We start from the raw sequence: 19450 nt of genomic DNA, 5'->3' as shown, positions 1-19450 counted from the left end.
GGCCTCGACCCCCTCGAAGACTGCCGAGAGCGATGCTCTGGTCGAAAGACCCGAAGGTCAAAAACGCCGCGAGTCGCAGTACCCGGCGAAGGAAACCTCTCGAGCGCATCTCGAACCATCGAGTAGGACTATGACCTCCAAACCTTGCTCGAAGGTTCCGTTGACGCCGTCGACGAGGGTTCCGTCGACGCCGAGGTCGATTGTCTTCGACGCCGTTGTCGAAGGGACCTTCGACACACGGGTCTGTCGACTCGACGCCAGCTTCGACACCGGCGTCGACGCCAAGAAAAGTCACGGTTACGACACACCCAGTGACTATCCCCAGGTCCTCGACGTCGATGGCTTCGAGATTGTCGAGTAGAATTCCAATTCTGTCGAGGTCTTCGAGGCCTCCACCTTTGTTTTCGACGCCACACTCGAAGCCTTCGACGTCGGCGTCGACGACATCGACGTTTTCGAGGCCGATAATGACAAGTTCGGCACCCTCTGCCTTGGAAATGGGATTTACTCCCTTTATGAGTTCAGAACAATTGAGAACTATGTCCTCAATTTTGGAAGAGGGTGAATTGTCTGAACAGGAAGACACATTTGAGTTGCAGGGACCTGTAACCCCAATTAGAGAGGAATTTTCCTCTGAAGAACGCAGGTTAAAGGATCTTCATGAATCCTTACATGAGGCAAGTGGGTTAGACACTTCCCCTCAGGTGGCGTTTGCTAGGCCAGACCCGGGGGAGCATGCTGAAACCCCCTATAGAGCCTTAATGGCCAGGATCACAGAGTTCATGGGGTGGTCTGCACCTTCACAATCTTTCCAACAAGATGACCTCACGGATATTCTTGACAAAGGCCCACAGGAGGATCCTGTGGTGCCTTTTCATAAAGCTCTTCAGAGGAAGATCATGACAAACTGGGAAACCCCAGATGTCGTACCAGCAGTAAATAAAAAACTGTCTACAAAGTACAGGGTATCTTCTACAGACCCGGAGTTTTTGTCTAAACACCCATCCCCAGAAAGTCTGGTGGTACAGGCAGCATCCTCTACTGATGTCAAGACGGCTTATCCTACCGTCCCACAGGACAGGGACGATAAAAAATATGATGCTATGGCAAAGAAAGTCTTTTCAGCATGTAGCATGGCGTTAAAATCTGTTAATGCTACTTGCACCCTTGCTAGGTTCAGCCATACACTTTGGGAGTGTGCTTCTACAGCGGCTGACTGCATCCTGGAGGAAGAAGAAAGGGATGCGTTGCTGAATATTATACAGGACGGTAAAGACGCTATGTGCGAATACCTCCAGACGGGCATTGATTCGGCTGACAGTATCAGCAGAGCAATGGCGGCAAGTACATCAACCAGGAGATTCGCTTGGTTGAGAAAGTCTGGTTTTGACCCAGATGTGCAAGCCAGGCTCTTGAACATGCCATTCGATGGCTCTTCTTTGTTCGGGAAAAAGGCGGATGACAGTTTAGAGAAACTGCAAACTTCAAAAGCAGCAGCTAAATCCCTAGGAGCTGCAATCCGTCAGACTCCCTTTCGTCCCACAGGAACCTCTGCGAGGGGCAAGTCCTTTCGCTTCTACTCCGCATTCGGAAGAGGTAGATGACGACCGGCTCAAAGGGGACAAAGAAGAACTACCCGAGGTGGACGGGGTAGATATTCAAAAGCCGCAGCAACAGCAGGTGCCTCTTTACCATCGGCATCTGCATCAGCCGCCCCAAAACCACTCTGAGGACTTCCCTCACAGGATACCTGTAGGAGGCAGGTTGACTCAACATCTGGCGGTATGGCAGGCTATCACGTTAGATGCTTGGGCATTGGAAACAGTGACCCAAGGTTACTGCCTGCCTTTCCTACGTATACCTCAGAGTCATCCACCGGGGATCAGCTCTCAGAAAGCTCCAGATCCGCTCCTCTTGCAGGAAATTTTGGACCTGCTAGAGAAAGGTGCCATAGAACCGGTACCTGTAGCGGAGAGGAACAAGGGCTGGTACTCCCCTTACTTTCTCATTCCAAAGAAAGACGGAGGACTGAGACCCATCTTGGACTTGCGAGAATTGAACAAATTCCTCAGGAAAGACAAATTCAAGATGGTCACTCTTTCTCAGATCCTCCAGGCACTTCAGTTCCAGGACTGGTTGGTATCTCTGGACCTTCGGGACGCTTATTTCCATGTGCCTATCCATCTCAAACACAGGAAATACCTGAGGTTCGCAATTGGCAACTCTCACTATCAATTTCGAGTGCTGCCATTTGGGCTGACCTCCGCCCCGAGGGTCTTCACCAAGTTAATGTCGGTAGTGGCTGCAAGTCTAAGGAGGGAAGGGATTCACGTCTACCCCTACCTGGACGATTGGTTGATCAGGGCTGTTTCTTCGGAACAAGCTCAGATCCAGCTAAATCACGTGTGCCACTTCCTTCACAGACTGGGCTTCTCCCTCAATTTAAAGAAGTCACAAATGATACCATCGCAGAGACTCCAGTTCATAGGAGCGATCCTGGACACTTCCCTGGGAAAAGCCTCGACAGAGGTGAGGGCTCAAGATATTCTACAGATGGTTACCAAGTTCCAACATGCCCAACGTCTCCCAGCCTTCGGCTTTTTGAGGTTTTTAGGCCTCTTGGCATCCTGCATTTTCCTAGTGCCAGAGGCTCGCCTGAGAATGAGATCCCTCCAGTGGGCACTGAGAACTCAGTGGTCACAATTCTCAGGGAGAATGACAGATCTTCTTCAGGTTCCCGGCAGGGTGGCTCGAGACCTTCATTGGTGGGCCTGTCAGGAGAACATTCTGAAAGGAGAACAGTTTTGGCAACCCTGGCCGGAGATAACAGTAGTCACAGATGCCTCACTCACGGGGTGGGGAGCCCACGCCAACGACTTGACCATCAGCCGTCGTTGGTCTCCATCGGAGTCCAGACTACATATCAACCTGTTAGAGCTGAGAGCCATCAGACTTGCGCTGAAGGTGTTCCTGCCAGCTGTACAAGGGAAGAACGTCCTGATAATGACGGACAACACGGTGGCCATGTATTACCTCAACAAAAGAGGAGGCGTAGGATCACTACCCCTGTGCAGAGAGGCGATGCAGCTCTGGTTTTGGGCAATCCAAGAAGGAATCTCTCTATCGGCAGTTCACCTAGCCGGAGAGAAGAACTTGACAGCGGACGCTCTGAGCAGGCAGAACACAGTCTCCCACGAGTGGGAGCTAGCTCAGGAAGTCCTTCAAGAGATCTTCACCCTTTGGGGAACCCCTCAGGTAGATCTGTTCGCCACCAGCCTAAACAGGAAATGCGACCTGTTCTGCTCAAGGGAATTTCCCCCGAGAGGAGCTCTGGGAGACGCGTTCATAGGGGACTGGGAGTTTCCGCTTCTGTACGCGTTCCCAGCGGTCCCTGTCATTCCTCAAATGATCAGGAGATTGAGAAGATTCCGGCGAACCATGATCCTAATTGCCCCGGAATGGGCCAGGAGAAAGTGGTACCTGGACCTTCTAGACTTGTCCATCTGCCCTCCAATTCGACTTCTACTCAGAGAGAACCTACTCTCACAGAAGGGAGGTCAGGTTCTCCATCCAGACATCAAAACCCTCAACCTTCACGCTTGGCTTCTGAAAGGCTGAGGTACAAGGATTGGGACCTCCCTGATGATGTTATGGAGGTGTTGCTTTCGGCAAGGAGGCCAGCAACAAAGTCTTTATACCGCTGCCATTGGAACAGATTTTGCAGCTGGTGTAGAGAACAGAATATAGACCCTTTTTCATGTGGTACACCAATGGTTTTGTCCTTCCTACTATATTTGGCAAATTCAGGCCTTCAAGTTGGCACCATTAAGGGCTATCTCGCAGCGCTATCCATCTTTAAGCGTACTGCGGAAGAACCATCCTATTTCAAATTACCCTTGGTAATACAGTTTCTAAAGGGGTTAACCAATGTTTATCCCCCAAGACCATTCCAAGTTCCCCTATGGGATTTAAACTTAGTACTAACTCTCCTGATGGGCACACCTTTCGAACCTCTCCATTCGTGTTTAAGATTCCTTACCCTTAAAACTGTTTTATTAATAGCACTTACATCTGCTAGAAGGGTGAGCGAATTACAAGCTCTTTCTTGTAAACCCCCTCACACAATATTTCACAAAGACAAAGTTGTCCTGCAAGTGAAGCCTAATTTCCTCCCAAAGGTGGTTTCTGAATTCCATATCACTCAGAAGATTACCCTACCATCTTTCTATCCTCCTCCTCACCCGGGGAAAGAGGAAGAGCGGTTACACAGGCTAGACCCTAGGAGGGCTTTAAGTTTTTACATCAGTAGACTAGCCAGGATAAGACAGGCAGACCAGCTGTTTGTAGGTTACGCAGGTCACAAGCTGGGGTTACCAATAACTAAGCAGACCATTTCCAGATGGATCATTCTAGCCATTCTGGAATGTTATAAACTGGCAGGGAAAGAGCCCCCTCAAAACCTTAGGGCTCATTCGACCAGAGGTATTGCAGCTTCATCGGCCCTCAAAAGAGGCGTGCCGGTTAAAGACATCTGTGCGGCCGCTACATGGTCGTCTGTCCATACCTTTACACGTTTTTACAATTTGGATTCCTCCTCCAGTCAAGAGACTAGGTTTGGAAGGGCTGTACTGCATTCTATTCATCAATAGAAGACAGCGTGAAGTCAGTACTCCCTCCTCCGATAATAGAATACTGCTATGGGAGCCTATCTAAGATGAGGAATACGTCGGAGGACACAATCCATTCGGAGAACAAGTTACTTCTTACCTTGTAACGTTCTTTCGACGGGATGTTCCTCCGACGTATTCCTCATCGACCCTCCCATCCATCCCCGCAGTTCTACTTGTTGCAGCTTACACTCCTTCAGGGTGATTAGTTTAGTCCAGAAAGTATTATTGTGGGCTACAAAACGGAACTGAGCAACGGACGCTGCGCGCGGCCTTTATAGGCAGGATGATGTCGACGTCGATACGGCGGCTGTCGAGGGACATCGACTCGGAGGACGTCGACGCGCAGCGCCCTCTAGAGAGAAAAAAATTTCCGAGGCCAGCAGAGCTGGAAGGAGATATCTAAGATGAGGAATACGTCGGAGGAACATCCCGTCGAAAGAACGTTACAAGGTAAGAAGTAACTTGTTGTTCTCCCTGAAAACCTCCCCACGTTTTTTCTGCCATATGGAAATGTCAAAGGAGTCTTATTTGTTCATTGATGCGCACATGTTATCAAGCCTGTTGTCAAGAGGGCGGTAAGCATTTAAAAGCCCAGTAACAGACTTAACCGGCTACATTGTCACCCTCTCAATGTTGTTTTCCGCAACCATGTTCGAAAGACGCATAGACATGTAGAGCAGACTTTGCGGGTGGCATGGAATGTGCATGTCTTTCCAAAGAATTGAAAGGAAAAAAATCACTGTTGAAAGTGGATGGATTGTTTCGCACTTATGGCATTGATTTGTCAGAAACCAAATATGAAAAAGTTACTTGGATTGTCACCTGATACTAAAAAAACATGTCTGTCACAAAGAATGTTCATGATTTGACAGACTTGGACATTCTTGAAATTGTCTAGTCTCCGGTCACTTTTCAACATGCTGCCTCATTCAACATTGAGTAGGGCTTGTTGACAGTTAAACGGTTGAATAAAGGTTCTATCTTGGAGCCGAAGGTCACGTCTGGCATGAGTGGGAAACTCAGGTCATTTGTAGGGGTCTGTTCTTTGCCTAGGTTAATCACTGGGTCAAAACTAGTTCCCTCTGATTCGGAGGGGAGTTTTGTTGCTCGTCCTGAAGTGCTTTTAGACGATACCTGTTAGGCAAGATTGTAAGCAGTACACTTTGTGTGCCCTACAACAACCCTGACCTCCTGGCAATAGAAATCCAACCTTTGGTATAAGTCTGCTCTACACAGGTTGGTAGCGTGTGGAGCAGTCAGGCTTATCTCAAGAGGGGTCAATGTGAGCTGTAGGGGAGTTACATTGAGATTCACAGTGACAAGTATTCAAATAAACTCTTACACACAAGGCTTCTGGAATAAACAATTATTAATTTATTTACCAGTCAGAGTAAGCCTTCTTCAGAAGGGAGCAATATAAAGCAACACACAAATACACTCCAAAAATACACTCTTAAGTTTCTAAATCAGTAAGTACCCTTTTGGGATGGCCCACAGACACAACCTACACCCTCAGGTGACTTCAGTAGCTAGGGTGCTGGGGGCATTAATATTTCACTGTTGCATTTAGAATTGCTTAGTAATAGGTCAAAGGAAAAGATTATTAGAACATATAAGATATCACACATATTTTGAAGGAGGCAGATACTTTCAGATACCCCAATAAGAGTTGTTCAGTGGAACAGGCTAAGCCAAAGTCAATCAGCAAACATCTTTGAGCTGAAGCACTTCTTTGCAGGTAAGTAAGAAACGTCTTTGCACAATGTTTTAGAAGTCTTAGAAGAAAAAGAAGAATCAATGTTAGACATTTGAGTAGTAGAAGATGCAAGCAACTCTACAGCAAGAGGTAAGTTCTCTCAGACTTTACAGTACCTTTGGATTGAAGAAAAAGTGCAGCAGATGACTTCAGTTCCTGTGTAGCTCTGCAGATGTTGCTGTTCCTGGGCCTCAGTCGTGGGGACAAGAAAGAGGACTTCTGGGGACTCCTGCACTGCAATGGGAGGGTCACCGCTCGCAAGCTTAAAAGCAACGCACACAAATTGGTGTTCCTCTCTCTGGCGATTCGGTTTCCAGCAGCAACTCTGTGGAAATTCAACCAGTTCCGAGAGGATGTCCAGGTGGCTTACTTTGGAGTTGATTGGTCCCACCAACTCAAAGAAAGAAGTCGTCCTTGCAGGAGCTTCTCTGTCGATACGAATTTGGAATTTCAGCACAGCAGCAGGGCTTCACTGGGCAAACCAACGGTCCAGGAGTTGCCGCAGTTGTCGACTCTGCCTTCCAAGCCAAAATGCCTCGACTTTTATGCAGCTTGCTCCCATTAATTCCAACCTAGCTGTCAGTCACCCAGCAGGGTGGCTGTCGTTGTCGGACAGTCAGCCGGCCAATCACTACAGAGTGCATTTGGGTCTCCTACGAGACTAAGCACAGGGAGTTTTGGGCACCTCCCTCACTTCCTGTCCCCGCCAGTCACTCTAGAGCCAGAGGCGGGTTTCACTCGTGAAGCCTGTCAAAGACAAAACGAACAAAGGGACCAAAAATGGTTTGGCGCGCAGCATAAATATCAAGGAGGACCGACCTTTCCACAATGAAATGGCGACTAAAGAAGACCAGGACAATTTTGACATAAATGGCACCCATGGGTACTTTATCGTGGCTGCGAACGCAGCCCACTGTAAAATCCCATGATGTTAGTGAAAAGTAAACCACTGCCACCAGCCATTCAGCGAGGAAAGAGTAACATAAAAATGTTACATGAGAAGCTAGACAAAGGGGATACTAAGTAACCCCTCCAGCACTCTATTGTAAGATAGTGTGTGTTGGGTCTAGAAAGTTACAAATGTAAGTAAAGTCAATTTCACTTTACTGCTCTGGGTAACAGTAGTTAATCCCAGAGAAGGTATTTAAACCTTGCGGAAATCTGAAAGACTTTCCTGTATCACTGCACTGAAGGTGCTGTGTGACACAATGTAAAAGATGATGCCTATGGAGTTTGTCAGATTCCATAAGCAAAAGAAACAGAGTACAAAATCGCATTAAAATACATAAGAGAGTGGGAAAAGGGGTCTCACTCTCTCCAGGTAAAAAAAAACAAGCCATCAAAATACAGCAAAGTGGCGGGGGGTCTCTAGGTAGAGGGAATTGGCACATTTCGGAGAATTCTCTCTAACGCTCTTCCCCCCCGCAGACTATGCGAGAGAAAGTTTTAATCCGCCCGGTGCATGAATCTACTTACTCCAGTCAGTCAAACTTTCTTGAGAGACCATCAGCATTTTGGTGATTACTCCCTTACCTGTGTTCTATGGTAAAATCAGACCCCCGGTAGGCTGATTGACAATCTTAACAATTTAGGATTCTCCCCCTTCATCTGCATTAACCATCTCAAGGGTTGGTGGTCTGTTTGAACTACAAAAGTAGATCCATACAAGTATGGTCTAAACTTCTTCAAAGACTACACAATAGCACAACATTCACATTCTATGGTTGCCCACCTTGTTTCAGGTTCCTTCAGTTTCCTACTGATGAAGCAGATTGGATGTTCCCTGCCTTTCTCATCCAGATGACTCAGAACTGAACCTATACCTGTATTGGAAGCATCCGTTTGTACAATAAAAGATTGGTTGTAGTCAGGAGCTCTTAAGACTGGAGCTTGACAAAGGGCTTTCTTAAGTCCTTCAAATGCCTTTGTGCACTCCTAATTCCACCTGACCTTCTTGGGGAATTTGGGTGAGAAGATCACATTCAAGGGAGAAGCTATGGTCCCATAGTTCTCAATGAAGTTCCTATAGTAACCTGTGAGACCGAGAAAGGCTCTCACTCGAGTTTGAGTAGTAGGGTTGGCCCAGTCCTGTACAGCTTGTACCTTGCTAGGCAATGGCCTGATTTCACCTCCTCCTACCTAATGTCCAAGGTAGACCACTTTAATCTGACCAATTTGACATTTACTTGCCTTTATGATCAGATTGGCATGCTCAAGAGCCTGCAATACCTAAGTGGTCAATATGTTCCTTCCAAGTACGGCTGAACACTGCAATGTCATCCAAGTATGCCATGCAGAAGTCCTCCATCCCATTCAGAACATGATTCACCATCCTTTGGAATGTAGCAGGTGTATTCTTTAGTCCAAAAGGCATAACCGAAAAGAGATACGCTGGAAAAGAAATACCAGGTGCTGGAGTCTGCACCCAAGTGCCTTTGTTCGCAGCCATCCCCGGACTCAGTGGTCACCGCAGCTGCGAGGAAGAAGTCCTCAAACCAATCGTCTTTGGCCTCCGTTCCCCTGGACAGCAAGTGGAAGAAGTTGGACGCCACAGGTAGAAAGGTCATCTACTCGGCGGTGACGACGGTCAAAGCAGCAAATGCTCTCGCGATCCTGGCCAGGTACGACAGAGAGCTCTGTTACAAGATGGCCCCGCTGCTGGAATTTCTCCCCGACGACAAGCGGGTCGAGGCGCTGGAAATTCTCAAGGAGGGCGAGGTGGCATCGGACCATGCCATCACCGTGGCCCTGGACATCGGAGACACAAGGTTCCGACAGATGGGGAATGTTGTCTGCCTCTGTCGTTGTGGCTGGTTAAAAGCCACCAGTTTTAGGCAGGAAGTTCAGACGAGGGTCCTGGACATGCCTTTTGCCGGCAGCAATCTCTTCGGGAAGGCTCTCGACGAGTCGTTGCAGGCTATCAAGACCGACAAAGAGACGGCCCGGGCCCTAGGCACGCTTCAGCAGCACAGGCCGTACTTTCATGCCTCAGGGGGCAAATCCAGAAGAAGATCGTTGAAGGATTTCAACAGGGGATCCTCCCTCGTACCACCAAATTGGAGATAGGAGTGTTTTTCATTGCGTAGTAAGCTTTACCTGCATTTGTTTTTTAAGGCCTAATAAATGGTATATATGTGCTGCTTCATTACTTGGCTGTCTCCAAGTGTTAGCCATACTTCTACACTACCCCTTGATTTCCTAAAGTTTGCCTTACTGCGCTGCCTACATTACCGTGTGAGAGTTTAGTAAGACTAAGGGCCTCATCACTAGTTGGGTATTACTGCCGGGGCTATTAGCCCTAATGCCAAACCCCCCAGCACTATTAGCGCCGGATCACCGGTTTAGCGGAATGGTAAGTCCCCATTCCCCATTGGGCCCATTCGGGAATTTCCCATTCCCCATTGGGCCCAATGGGTAATAGCATCGAAAATCGGCAAAATCGTGGTGGATTTGCCCCCAGCTCAGAGTCTATAACCTTGTTCACCAACTAGGTTGGCCTCTCAAAACTCTCCCAAGGGCTGGTTCTAAAATCACTAACATTCACCTTAAATAGAATAGGAAGCAAGAGGGACACTGAGCTGGTATCTTCAAGACCACATCTTCTACTTCAGCTACCCAAACATGATTCTAGTTAGATTGTGAGTAATGGTCGTGATTCCTGCAGATACATGCGCACAGACCTGAGTGCTACCCTAGTCTTTCATTCCTCATCCGCCACTGTTCACATTTTTGGCACCCATCCAATCAGGACTGGCCAGCCATATTTTGCTGTATTGGGCACACACAAAGGATGTGGATTGCCCTCATCCAGTCAGAAGTGCATGCCACGCACACACAGGATCCTATGTGGCTTCTGGATAGAGCACAAGTATGCACAAACTGCCAAAAAACCTATTCCTCACTGTAAAACACAATGGCCCTCATTACGACCCTTGCGGAAATCGACTGACCGGAGCGCCACAGCGTAAATAGCGTTTCCGCCATTGCACGAAGGAGCAAAGTGCGGCCCATTCCGACCCATCGGGCACGAGCACCACGCCACGGCGGAAGTGCAAAGTCCGCGATGGCGGAAATGACCCCAAAACGGCCCACACCGCCGCCGTACGGCGCCCTAGGTGCAATACCGCCACCCCTCTTAGCGGTCACCGCAGTGTGCGCCTACCGGAAAGTACGGTGACCGGAAATATACGGAAACGGAAGATAAAACATGGGCCCGGAACGGGAAACATCCCGGCGTACACCTATAAAAACACTAAAACCACACAACCACTAAAATCACTACCCTGAAACACACCCCAACCCGTCAACCACCCTAGCGAAACCAAGAAAAATGGGAAAAGTAGCGAAGAAAGCGTGCGACCGCAAGCGGCAGGTCCACTTCTCCCGTGAGGAACTCACCGTGCTAACAGAGACCCTCCAGGAGAATGCTGCCGTCGTCTTCTCCACGCAAATGACCAGGACGGCACTTGCAAACAAGAAGGCCATATGGCCTCTGGTGGCACAGCGGGTAAGTGCGGTGGGGACCGCACCCCGCACCCCACAGCAATGCCGCAAGCGATGGGACGACCTGCGGATACGCGTCCGCAGCATACTCTCTGCCAACCACAACAATGCCACAGCCACCGGGGAAGGTCCTGAATCACCCATCAAGTTGACCCCCTGGGAACAAATCTGTGCCTCCACCATCGGAATGGAGAGCATAGAGGGAGTCGGAGGGATGGAGAATGGAGTGCAGACATCCGAAGATTCAGGTAGGTGGGCCAGATAAAACAATGCCAAATCCACACAGTCCATCCATGTGAAGTACCATGCGTCCACATAGTGCAACAGAAACACATGTCCAGGAGAACGTCCACACACATCGGCCTGATAGCGCACGTTAAAACCCACAATAAATACATAAATAATTAAAAACCCCTAATACACGCACTACACGTGCAGCAGGCACACCCTAACTGCAGGCTGCCAAACAACTGCACCCTCACACCACACACAAATCAAAGCACCTCCAAGGCCCCGACCCAAATCACCCTCAGGTACCACCCCAAAGCATGTGATACAATGCCATTCCAATTCCCACAGACCCATCAATAACCCTCGCCCTCCTTTACTCCACCACAGGGTCCGATCCAAACGACGAGCTACAGGACACCCCTACCAGCACACCTGCAAAGAGGGCCAAGACCAACGGCCAGAGACCCTCCACCTCAGCTGCACGCATCAAGACACGGCAGCAGCACAAATCAGGTGGCAGCACAGAGGAGGGAACATCAACAGGCACCCCAGCAGCCAGCATGCCCACAACACCACCACCACAGGTCCCCCCAATGGATGCCACAGAAGGCACTGCCTCTGGTGGCAGCAGCACCATAGGTGACACCCCATTGATGGCAGCATGCTCCGACACAGAAAACGGGGATGCCGAAGTCAGATCCATCCATGACCTGTCCCAATCCCCCTGTCGGTCCCATCCCGTACAACATGAGGATACCACGCAGGGGCACCCACAAGACGACGACTGGCCATCCCCCACAAGCCCTGTGGCAAGGCAACATGAGGACAACAGCCCCTCTGTGACACCCCCGCAAATGGCCATGGCCCAGCAGAGGCAACAGTCCCTCGACCAGTTGATCGAACAACAGCAGCAACTGGCCACACTCCTCAAGGACCATGCCGATGAATGTGGGGGCACCAAGGCAGACATAGAAACATCAACTGAGACACTTAGGGCAGAAATGGAGAGAGGTACAGAGACGCTAAGGGCACAAATTGAGAGAAGCACCGAGAGCCTGAGGGGGGAACTGCATGCGACGTCCAAAGACGTATGTGCCGAACTTGCCGCAGTGCGCCGTGTGCTCACTGAGCTCACGCAAACCCTTAGGGACATGCATGGACGTGAGCAGGCAGACACATCATCCGTTGCAAGTTCCGTCCAGGGCAGCCCCCAACGTAGATCTGGAAGGAACCTGCGCTCCACAGGCAGGGGTGCCCCTGATACCCGCAGAGGGGGCATGCAATAGCGACAGCCCACTGACAATGAGCATCTTTGGACACTGGTGTTCGGGGGGGAGGTAGGAGGGTGGAGGGGGTGTGTTGGGCTCACTTGGGTGGCGGGTAGATAGGGTGTTCAACATGACATCACATATGCCATTAAAAGTGCACGATAAACCAATGAGATGTGTGGACATTGATCTTTGTGTACTAGGCCATCATAGGCGTACAGTCCATATTGTGCATGTCCCAGACACACGCAGTGCCACGAGTCCCGTGTCCATGTATCAGCCACCAGGCGTGAGTGCTAGAAGCATACATCAATGAGATGCTGACGAATGTCACGGGCCTCCGGTGCCTCGCAGACTCCATGAGGTGCTGCCACAGCCCCACCCTCATCATGACCATCATCAGGTGCTTGCAGTTCTGCGTCAGGGGGCATGGGCACATTTCTACGTACGCACATGTTGTGGAGCATGACACATGCCATCACCATCTTTGCTACCTTCTCATGGCGGTACAGGAGTGCCCCGCCAGACCTGCTGAGGCAGCGGAAACGGCCCTTCAGTAGGCCGAATGCCTGTTCTATGACTACACGGGTACGTGAGTGGGCATGGTTGTAGTCCTCCTCATGCTGGTCCCGTGGGTTCCGGACTGGTGTGAGGAGCCATCTCTTCAGTGGATATCCAGCATCACCTGTATGTGGACGAGAAACGTATGATGTGGAATGCCATTGATACGTACGCACCCCACCCCTTCCTGCCAGGTCATTGCGAATTCACATACCCCACATCATCATGCATGTAATGAGACTCACCGAGTAGCCAGGATCTGTTCCCTGCGTGTCGCTCCATGTAGCGTGGTATTGTAGAGTTCCTCAAGACCATAGAATCATGGGTTGATCCAGGGAATCGGGCACGACAATGTGTAATGATCCTGTTGGAGTCACACACCATTTGTACATTCAGGGAATGAAATTGTTTTCGGTTGCGGTACTGGGCCTCCATGGCATGTGGCACGACCAATTCAACATGGGTGCAGTCGATGGCACCAATGCAACCCGGTATGCATGGAATCGCACTTTTGTGTTGGTAATTTCCTGCTCCGAGCGTGGTAGAGAGATGTAGTCGTCTGCGTGCTGCAGGAGGGCATCGAGCACTTGCAATAGTGTCCGTGAGAACAGTGGCTGAGAAATGCCATGCAACTGCCCGACTGTGTGCTGGTAGGTGCCTGTGGCCAGGAAGTGTAGTACAGACACCACCTTCAGTAGGGGTGGGATGGCGGTTGGGCTATCTATCATGCTGACAAGGTCAGCCTGTGTCATGTCCACAATGGCGGCTATGGTGTCCCGGTCCAGACGGTAGAGGGTGTGGATCTGCTCATCAGTGAGGTTGAACGGATGTGCTCGGAGGCGTGGGATTGCGGGCTGCCTGCGTGGTGGTAGTGGCTGTGCTGGCGGCCCTTGCTGGCCCTGCCTTGCCCTCCTCCTCCTCCTGCGTCTCCTCCGTGCGGCTGGTTGTAGTTGGTGTTCGTCTTCCTCTTGGAGTCGGAGCACTTGCAGTGCTATCAGGTCCCCCAGGGCCAACTTCGCGAGTCCTGCCGGTAGCATTTCGGTGTGGTTGTGGGAGGAGACTGGCTGTGCAATTTATGTGTTTCCAGGCTGTATGGCCTCCACCTGTGGTGATTAATTCCACCTGTGCAAACTGCTCTCCCCTTTGGCCGAGCACGTCCCGCCCACAACGCTGCAATTCGGGGAATGGTATCTTGCTATTGCAATCATGTATTTGTACCCGATGGGCGTGTAAGATTGGTTGATATGTTCATTCTGCTGTGGTCCCATTGTTTCCCATACTATCTGTGCAGTCGCGAACAGACTTGTGAAGGGTCAGTGGAACGTAGTACTCGAGTAACGGTGGGCCCTCATGCATCACTGTACCGAGTTGCAACGACGGGCGGGGCGTCCCATTTGTGGGTGAAGGCAGTTGCCATTTTCACACACAGCCGCACTCGATGGAATAATTAGTGATTTCAAACGGCCACAGATGCCTTTTCGACGTGATGTTGCAAATGAGGAATTCGAAGGGCGGCGCTTTCGGTTTCCAGCTAGCGGCGAGGAGATGCCCACAGGTCTGACTGCAAATGTAACGTTCTATTGTTCAATGTCCTTGAGACAGGGCCCATGGCGAGGGGGCAATGATTGATATGAATAGTTTGGGATGCGCAATAGCTACGTGGGCGATGAGGCCGACCGTTCCCAAATACATGTTACTTCACAACACTGGAATTACGGGCTGGGGCACTGTGGATTTAGCAGGCTGCATAACGCACAGACTCAATGGATGTTTCTAATGTTATGTGAGTAATTATTCAGGCGTTTTGATCCCGGGATGAGGGAATGATGAATGGATGCATGGGCAGGTGATTTGATACAGAATTTGCCATGTACAGGGCTTCTTGGGATCTATCCGCCTCCCCTACGCTATGTGATGCAGGGCTGCCATAGTGGGACCATCGTCTATCTGGCCTTGTTGAGCCCTCCCTGTCTCGAGGCGCCCTCAGACACTTGTGTCCATGCACGTTAACATTCCCATCTGATGGATTCTGTTTTGACAGACGCATGCACAGGTACACTCGTTTGTGATGGTGTGTTTGCACCTCGATATAGATGGTTATGAGTCGCAAGTGGTTTTGGGGTGGTGATGATGCTTTTGAGTGGGCTAGCATGCATATGGCTGTGGATTTCGTGTGATCATTGAAGTGAGTTGTTCGAATGTAGTTCTGATGGCCATTCTGTTCTTGTTCTTTTGTTTTGGTTGACAGGTATCTCCTCCCCTTTTGCCACTGCCATCTGTATGCCACTCCTGCAGATGGATTTTACTCCCGACACCTGCTGCTTCGTGTTAATCAGTGGAGCAGCATTACGATCTTATGGGACGATCGCCAATGGCCCACATGCCCTTACGCAGTACTGGTGGCTCGGAGCAACATTTCGGCCTTTCAGCTGGACTAGTGCCTCCCCATTGGGTCGGCCCTGCGGTTCTGTGCGCTTCCATGTTGCCTTTTCGTACGTGAATGTGGCTCTGTGTACCATGGGGGAACAGGGCGACACACAGGTAGTGGCTGGTCATTTCTTGCGGATGCAGCCCACAATGGTGATTAGTGTTTTGGAGTTCATGGCCTGATGGCTGTATGGGCTTGGTGACTTTGATGTGCATAAAATTTCTTTTCTGATTTGGCCCGTGTAGCGTTTTTCTTTGCAAGTGATGTGGCATATGCCTATTTGGGGGGCGATGTATTGTGAGGAGATCTGCATTGGGTTCCAGCTTCGGGGTTTGGTTGCGTGGTACTGTGCTGGGCGCGTTTGCCTACGAAGCCCAGTGAGGTCAGGGATGGGGGCTGCCAATATGACAGTTTGAATGTTGTCATGCTCAGGGGCGGGGGATTGGGTTTTGTGTAACAGATGCCGGTCAGCCAGGTGGACTGGTGGAATGATGTGATTTTCGGAATATTGCTGGTCACAGGTGCCTGTGTTTGCGTGCGTTTCTTGGTGGGGGACTGTGGTCATGTCCATTGGGATGGCTTCTGTATTCGTGCCATCTGTGCCCTGCAGCTCCCATTGGCCCCTCTTGTGTTTCTTTTGTTCGTTGTCATGCATGGGTGACTTGTACATTTCTATGGTTGCATTGTGACTTCATTGCACCTACGGGGAGTTGTACTTTGTGGGCAGGGAGCGGTGTACAGGCACTCAGTGGGGCCGTTTACGGTTGATTCGCGATGCCGTACTTCTCACCATGGCGGTATGGTGCTTTCCGCCGTGCTTGATGGCGTTAGGTACATGTCCGCTAGGGTCGGAATTCGCGTACCCTTGCGCCATGGTGGTATTTACGGTTTGGCATGGCGCGCGCGCGCGTGCTTGGTGCAGTTAGCGTTGGCGTTCACTACGGTGTCGCTAATGGCTTCGTACTTTGCGGTGACGGGTCATAGTCGCACCGAGCGCTATTCGATGGCGGTATTGCATTTCCGCCATCGTTTTTGGATTTCCGCCAGGGTCGTAATGAGGCCCAATAAGAGCAACTAAAACAAAATGGCTACGTCACGTGGCTTAAAACCCTTCTTAGTCACTTTGTTCCTTTACCTGGTGAAGTTAAAAGGCTGCTCCGCTGTGCAGCTAAATAACTTTTAAAGCTGCAACCACCCTGTGGCACTAAACGTGCTTTCAGGGAAGGAGACTCACTGTCAGACAAAATGAGGCCATTTTGTCATAGTCTGCCCTGGTAGCCAAATGGGCTATTTAGGACCGCACTTCAAAATACAGTTGCAGCTTTCAGGTGATCCCTAGTAGACATCTCCTGTCAGCAAAATTAAGTTGGGATACTGAAAAGCCAGCAGGTGGTTGGTTCTGTGTAGTTTAATCTCTGCAAAATTAACAGTGATTTTACCAAGGCGATCAATTTGCCATGGTCAAACTTAGCATTTTAAATTTTTTGTAAATAAAAACCCTGTATGCCCAAAAGGTCGAGGGGACTAAAGGAGTCAAGAAAAGTAGAGTGAAAAATTGCTTTTTAACCTAATAAATTCCCTCCACTTTTAGCCAGTAAGAGCTGTGGTAGTGTTTAATTAAATGTTTATGAAAGAGATTTAAACGTGTTTATGCAGAAAGGCCTGCAGATGGTAGGCAGATGCTTTACTTGTGCATAGCAAACCAGAACGTCTGCTTTTTTTTTTGCTGTTGCAAATTCTGCTTCTAGATTGGGAGTCTTCAACCTATGGTTCTCTATATGTTTTGGACTTTGACTCCGATAATCCCTCCCCATTGGCTATCCCGACAAGGGCTTATGAAAGCGATGTTGGGACAAACCAGGCGTATCACCATGCCCAGTGCATGAAACCATTCAGCAGGAAGTGGCTGTGTTCTAGCAAATGCTTTGGCAACAACATAGCTCCTTACCACAATGTTCATGGCATACCAGAGATAATGTCAGTTAACATATTAGCTGGTTCTTTTTTTATGATATGATGCCAGTGCTCGAGCTTTGCCCATTGAATACAATGTAAACAAGCCACCAAACACTTCTGTGTCACTGAAAATATACTGCTTGGTAAACTTTGGCAGTGCTGGCTTCAAAGGGAAACAGTAGAAAAAAAAAGAAAAAAAAAAAAGGAACTGCACCTAAGTGAAGGGAACCAGTGTTGCAGAGGGATGGAGGAGTGAGTCAGCGACACACAGCAAAGTGTGCCGCCAAAAGTTAAGTAATGTGGGTTACCAGAAATGTCTGTGGGAGAAATGGACGAAAGTCATTTTCGTTCAAATGGCTTTTGGTGTTTTCTCCCTCTGACATTTCTGATTCGATTAAATCATGGACAAACCTCTACCATAGAACATTACTTCAGTTACAGTAGCTGGACTGTACTTGAATATTGTTCTGTCACTAGCACATTCTTGTCGTGTAATAGTTTATTTTGTAAATGTCTTTTGATTGTTGTTAGTCTTGGGTGCTGTGGTGTTTTTGGAAGGTGGGCGGGAAAATCATGTTTCTAGGTATTAAGATACTTTAGGGTACAGGTGTGCAATTAAGACCTACAAGAGCCTTTTGTTTTTATTTATTTATTAATTTGTAAAGCGCACCAAGCCCTGAGGCATCTGGGCGCTTAATGACTTTTGTGCAGTGATTTATTTGTTAGATGGAAATTCAAGGCTGCGATAGGATTCTTCAAGATGGTAAGATTTTGTGAGCATGTTGCAAGAGACTAGGGTGTGCTTCTCTTTCAGGGTAGTAATTTGTGAGGTTTACTCCGAACGCTGGAAAGGGCCGTCTGTCTAGGGCAGTGGACTAAGTTGTGTGGTGTACTGCTGAAGTGTGAGAACAGTAACTTGTCGAAAGTGGTGTGATAAATGTATTATCTCTGCCAATGGCATGGATTCAGACGGCTTCTAGTATTTAATTATGTAGTGTTTGAGATTTTTGATTGGCTAAGAGTGATGCCTTGCCTTAATTCCTCTTCAGGTGCACGGATACAGGATGAGGTTGCATTTTGATGGTTACCCCGACTGCTACGATTTCTGGACTAATGCAGATTCTTCAGATATTCACCCAGTGGGCTGGTGTGAGAAAACTGGGCGAAAGCTGCTTCCTCCGAAAGGTACGTCTTTGAATCGGCCAGTCACTGAAATCTGGCAGGGCCATTGATTGCAGGAAGCAACGTAATATGAATGAATCATCACTTGTATAATATTCAGAAATTTGGAACCTGCATATAATGGGAATAGGTTAAATTTAGTAAATCTTAATGTGAAGAAGAACATAAGAACTGAATGATATGCACACACTTGAAATGAGAACGTTTGAGCACTTTGGCTTTATTTGTTGGACAGCGGGTATGCATCGAAGATTGTGTCAATGGTCATCACTGGTGTAACTGTTCTAGGTGGTGTAAAAATGTCAGAGGCTGGAAGTTAGAGGATTGAGCAGGGGTGACCCTTGGGGGCAGGGACTGACACTCGCTCTGTGATGTAGGCCCGAAGGACTTGTCTACCACTTTGGGCCCAATCCTCCTGGGCAGTGTAGGACAACATCACGTTACGGAGAACACAACAGATTTGGGACAGTGGACAACGTGGTCCGGGGAGCTGCAGCAGGCCTCCACAAGCATTGGAATAGCAATAAGGACACCTACATCCAGTTACATGAAGTGATTGTGAGCACAGTGTGCCTGGCCTTCCCACAATCTTGTGCTGCCACACTCGCTTCGACCCAAATGTGTAGGATCCACAAATGCTTACCAGAAACACAGGCCATGTGGAGAATGAGGCCAAGTTGGTGGCCGAATTTAAAGTATAGTCTGGCAGTGAGTAGTATCACGTGCCGAATTCACACCTATATCCACTTGAACAATTGGACTCTGTGGGGGAGTTTAATATGGATATTGTTAGAATTAAAGATGAGTCGTACACAAGCCTCCAGTACGTTCATGCATATTTATTCCAGTTACAAGATAAACCTTGTGCGAGAGCACCAGCATCCCATCCGGCAAA

The 19450-nt window shown here is 49.1% G+C and overlaps 1 protein-coding gene across 5 annotated transcripts in view; it reads left to right on the top strand.

Annotated features, from left to right (window-relative positions):
- L3MBTL3 (L3MBTL histone methyl-lysine binding protein 3) overlaps window positions 1-19450 on the top strand; it is a 1294236-nt gene that overhangs the window by 529213 nt on the left and 745573 nt on the right. For all 5 annotated transcript variants that reach the window (XM_069622999.1, XM_069623001.1, XM_069623000.1 and 2 more), the window contains one exon: window positions 18423-18558. In XM_069622999.1, the coding sequence (XP_069479100.1) occupies window positions 18423-18558 (136 nt within the window). The remainder of the gene's footprint in view (window positions 1-18422; window positions 18559-19450) is intronic.

This window comes from Ambystoma mexicanum, chromosome 11 (assembly GCF_040938575.1).
Source record: "Ambystoma mexicanum isolate Mex_15411 chromosome 11, UKY_AmexF1_1, whole genome shotgun sequence".
Taxonomy (NCBI): domain Eukaryota; kingdom Metazoa; phylum Chordata; class Amphibia; order Caudata; family Ambystomatidae; genus Ambystoma; species Ambystoma mexicanum.
Note: the sequence above shows the minus strand (reverse complement) of the source record. Positions and strands in the feature narration are given on the sequence as shown.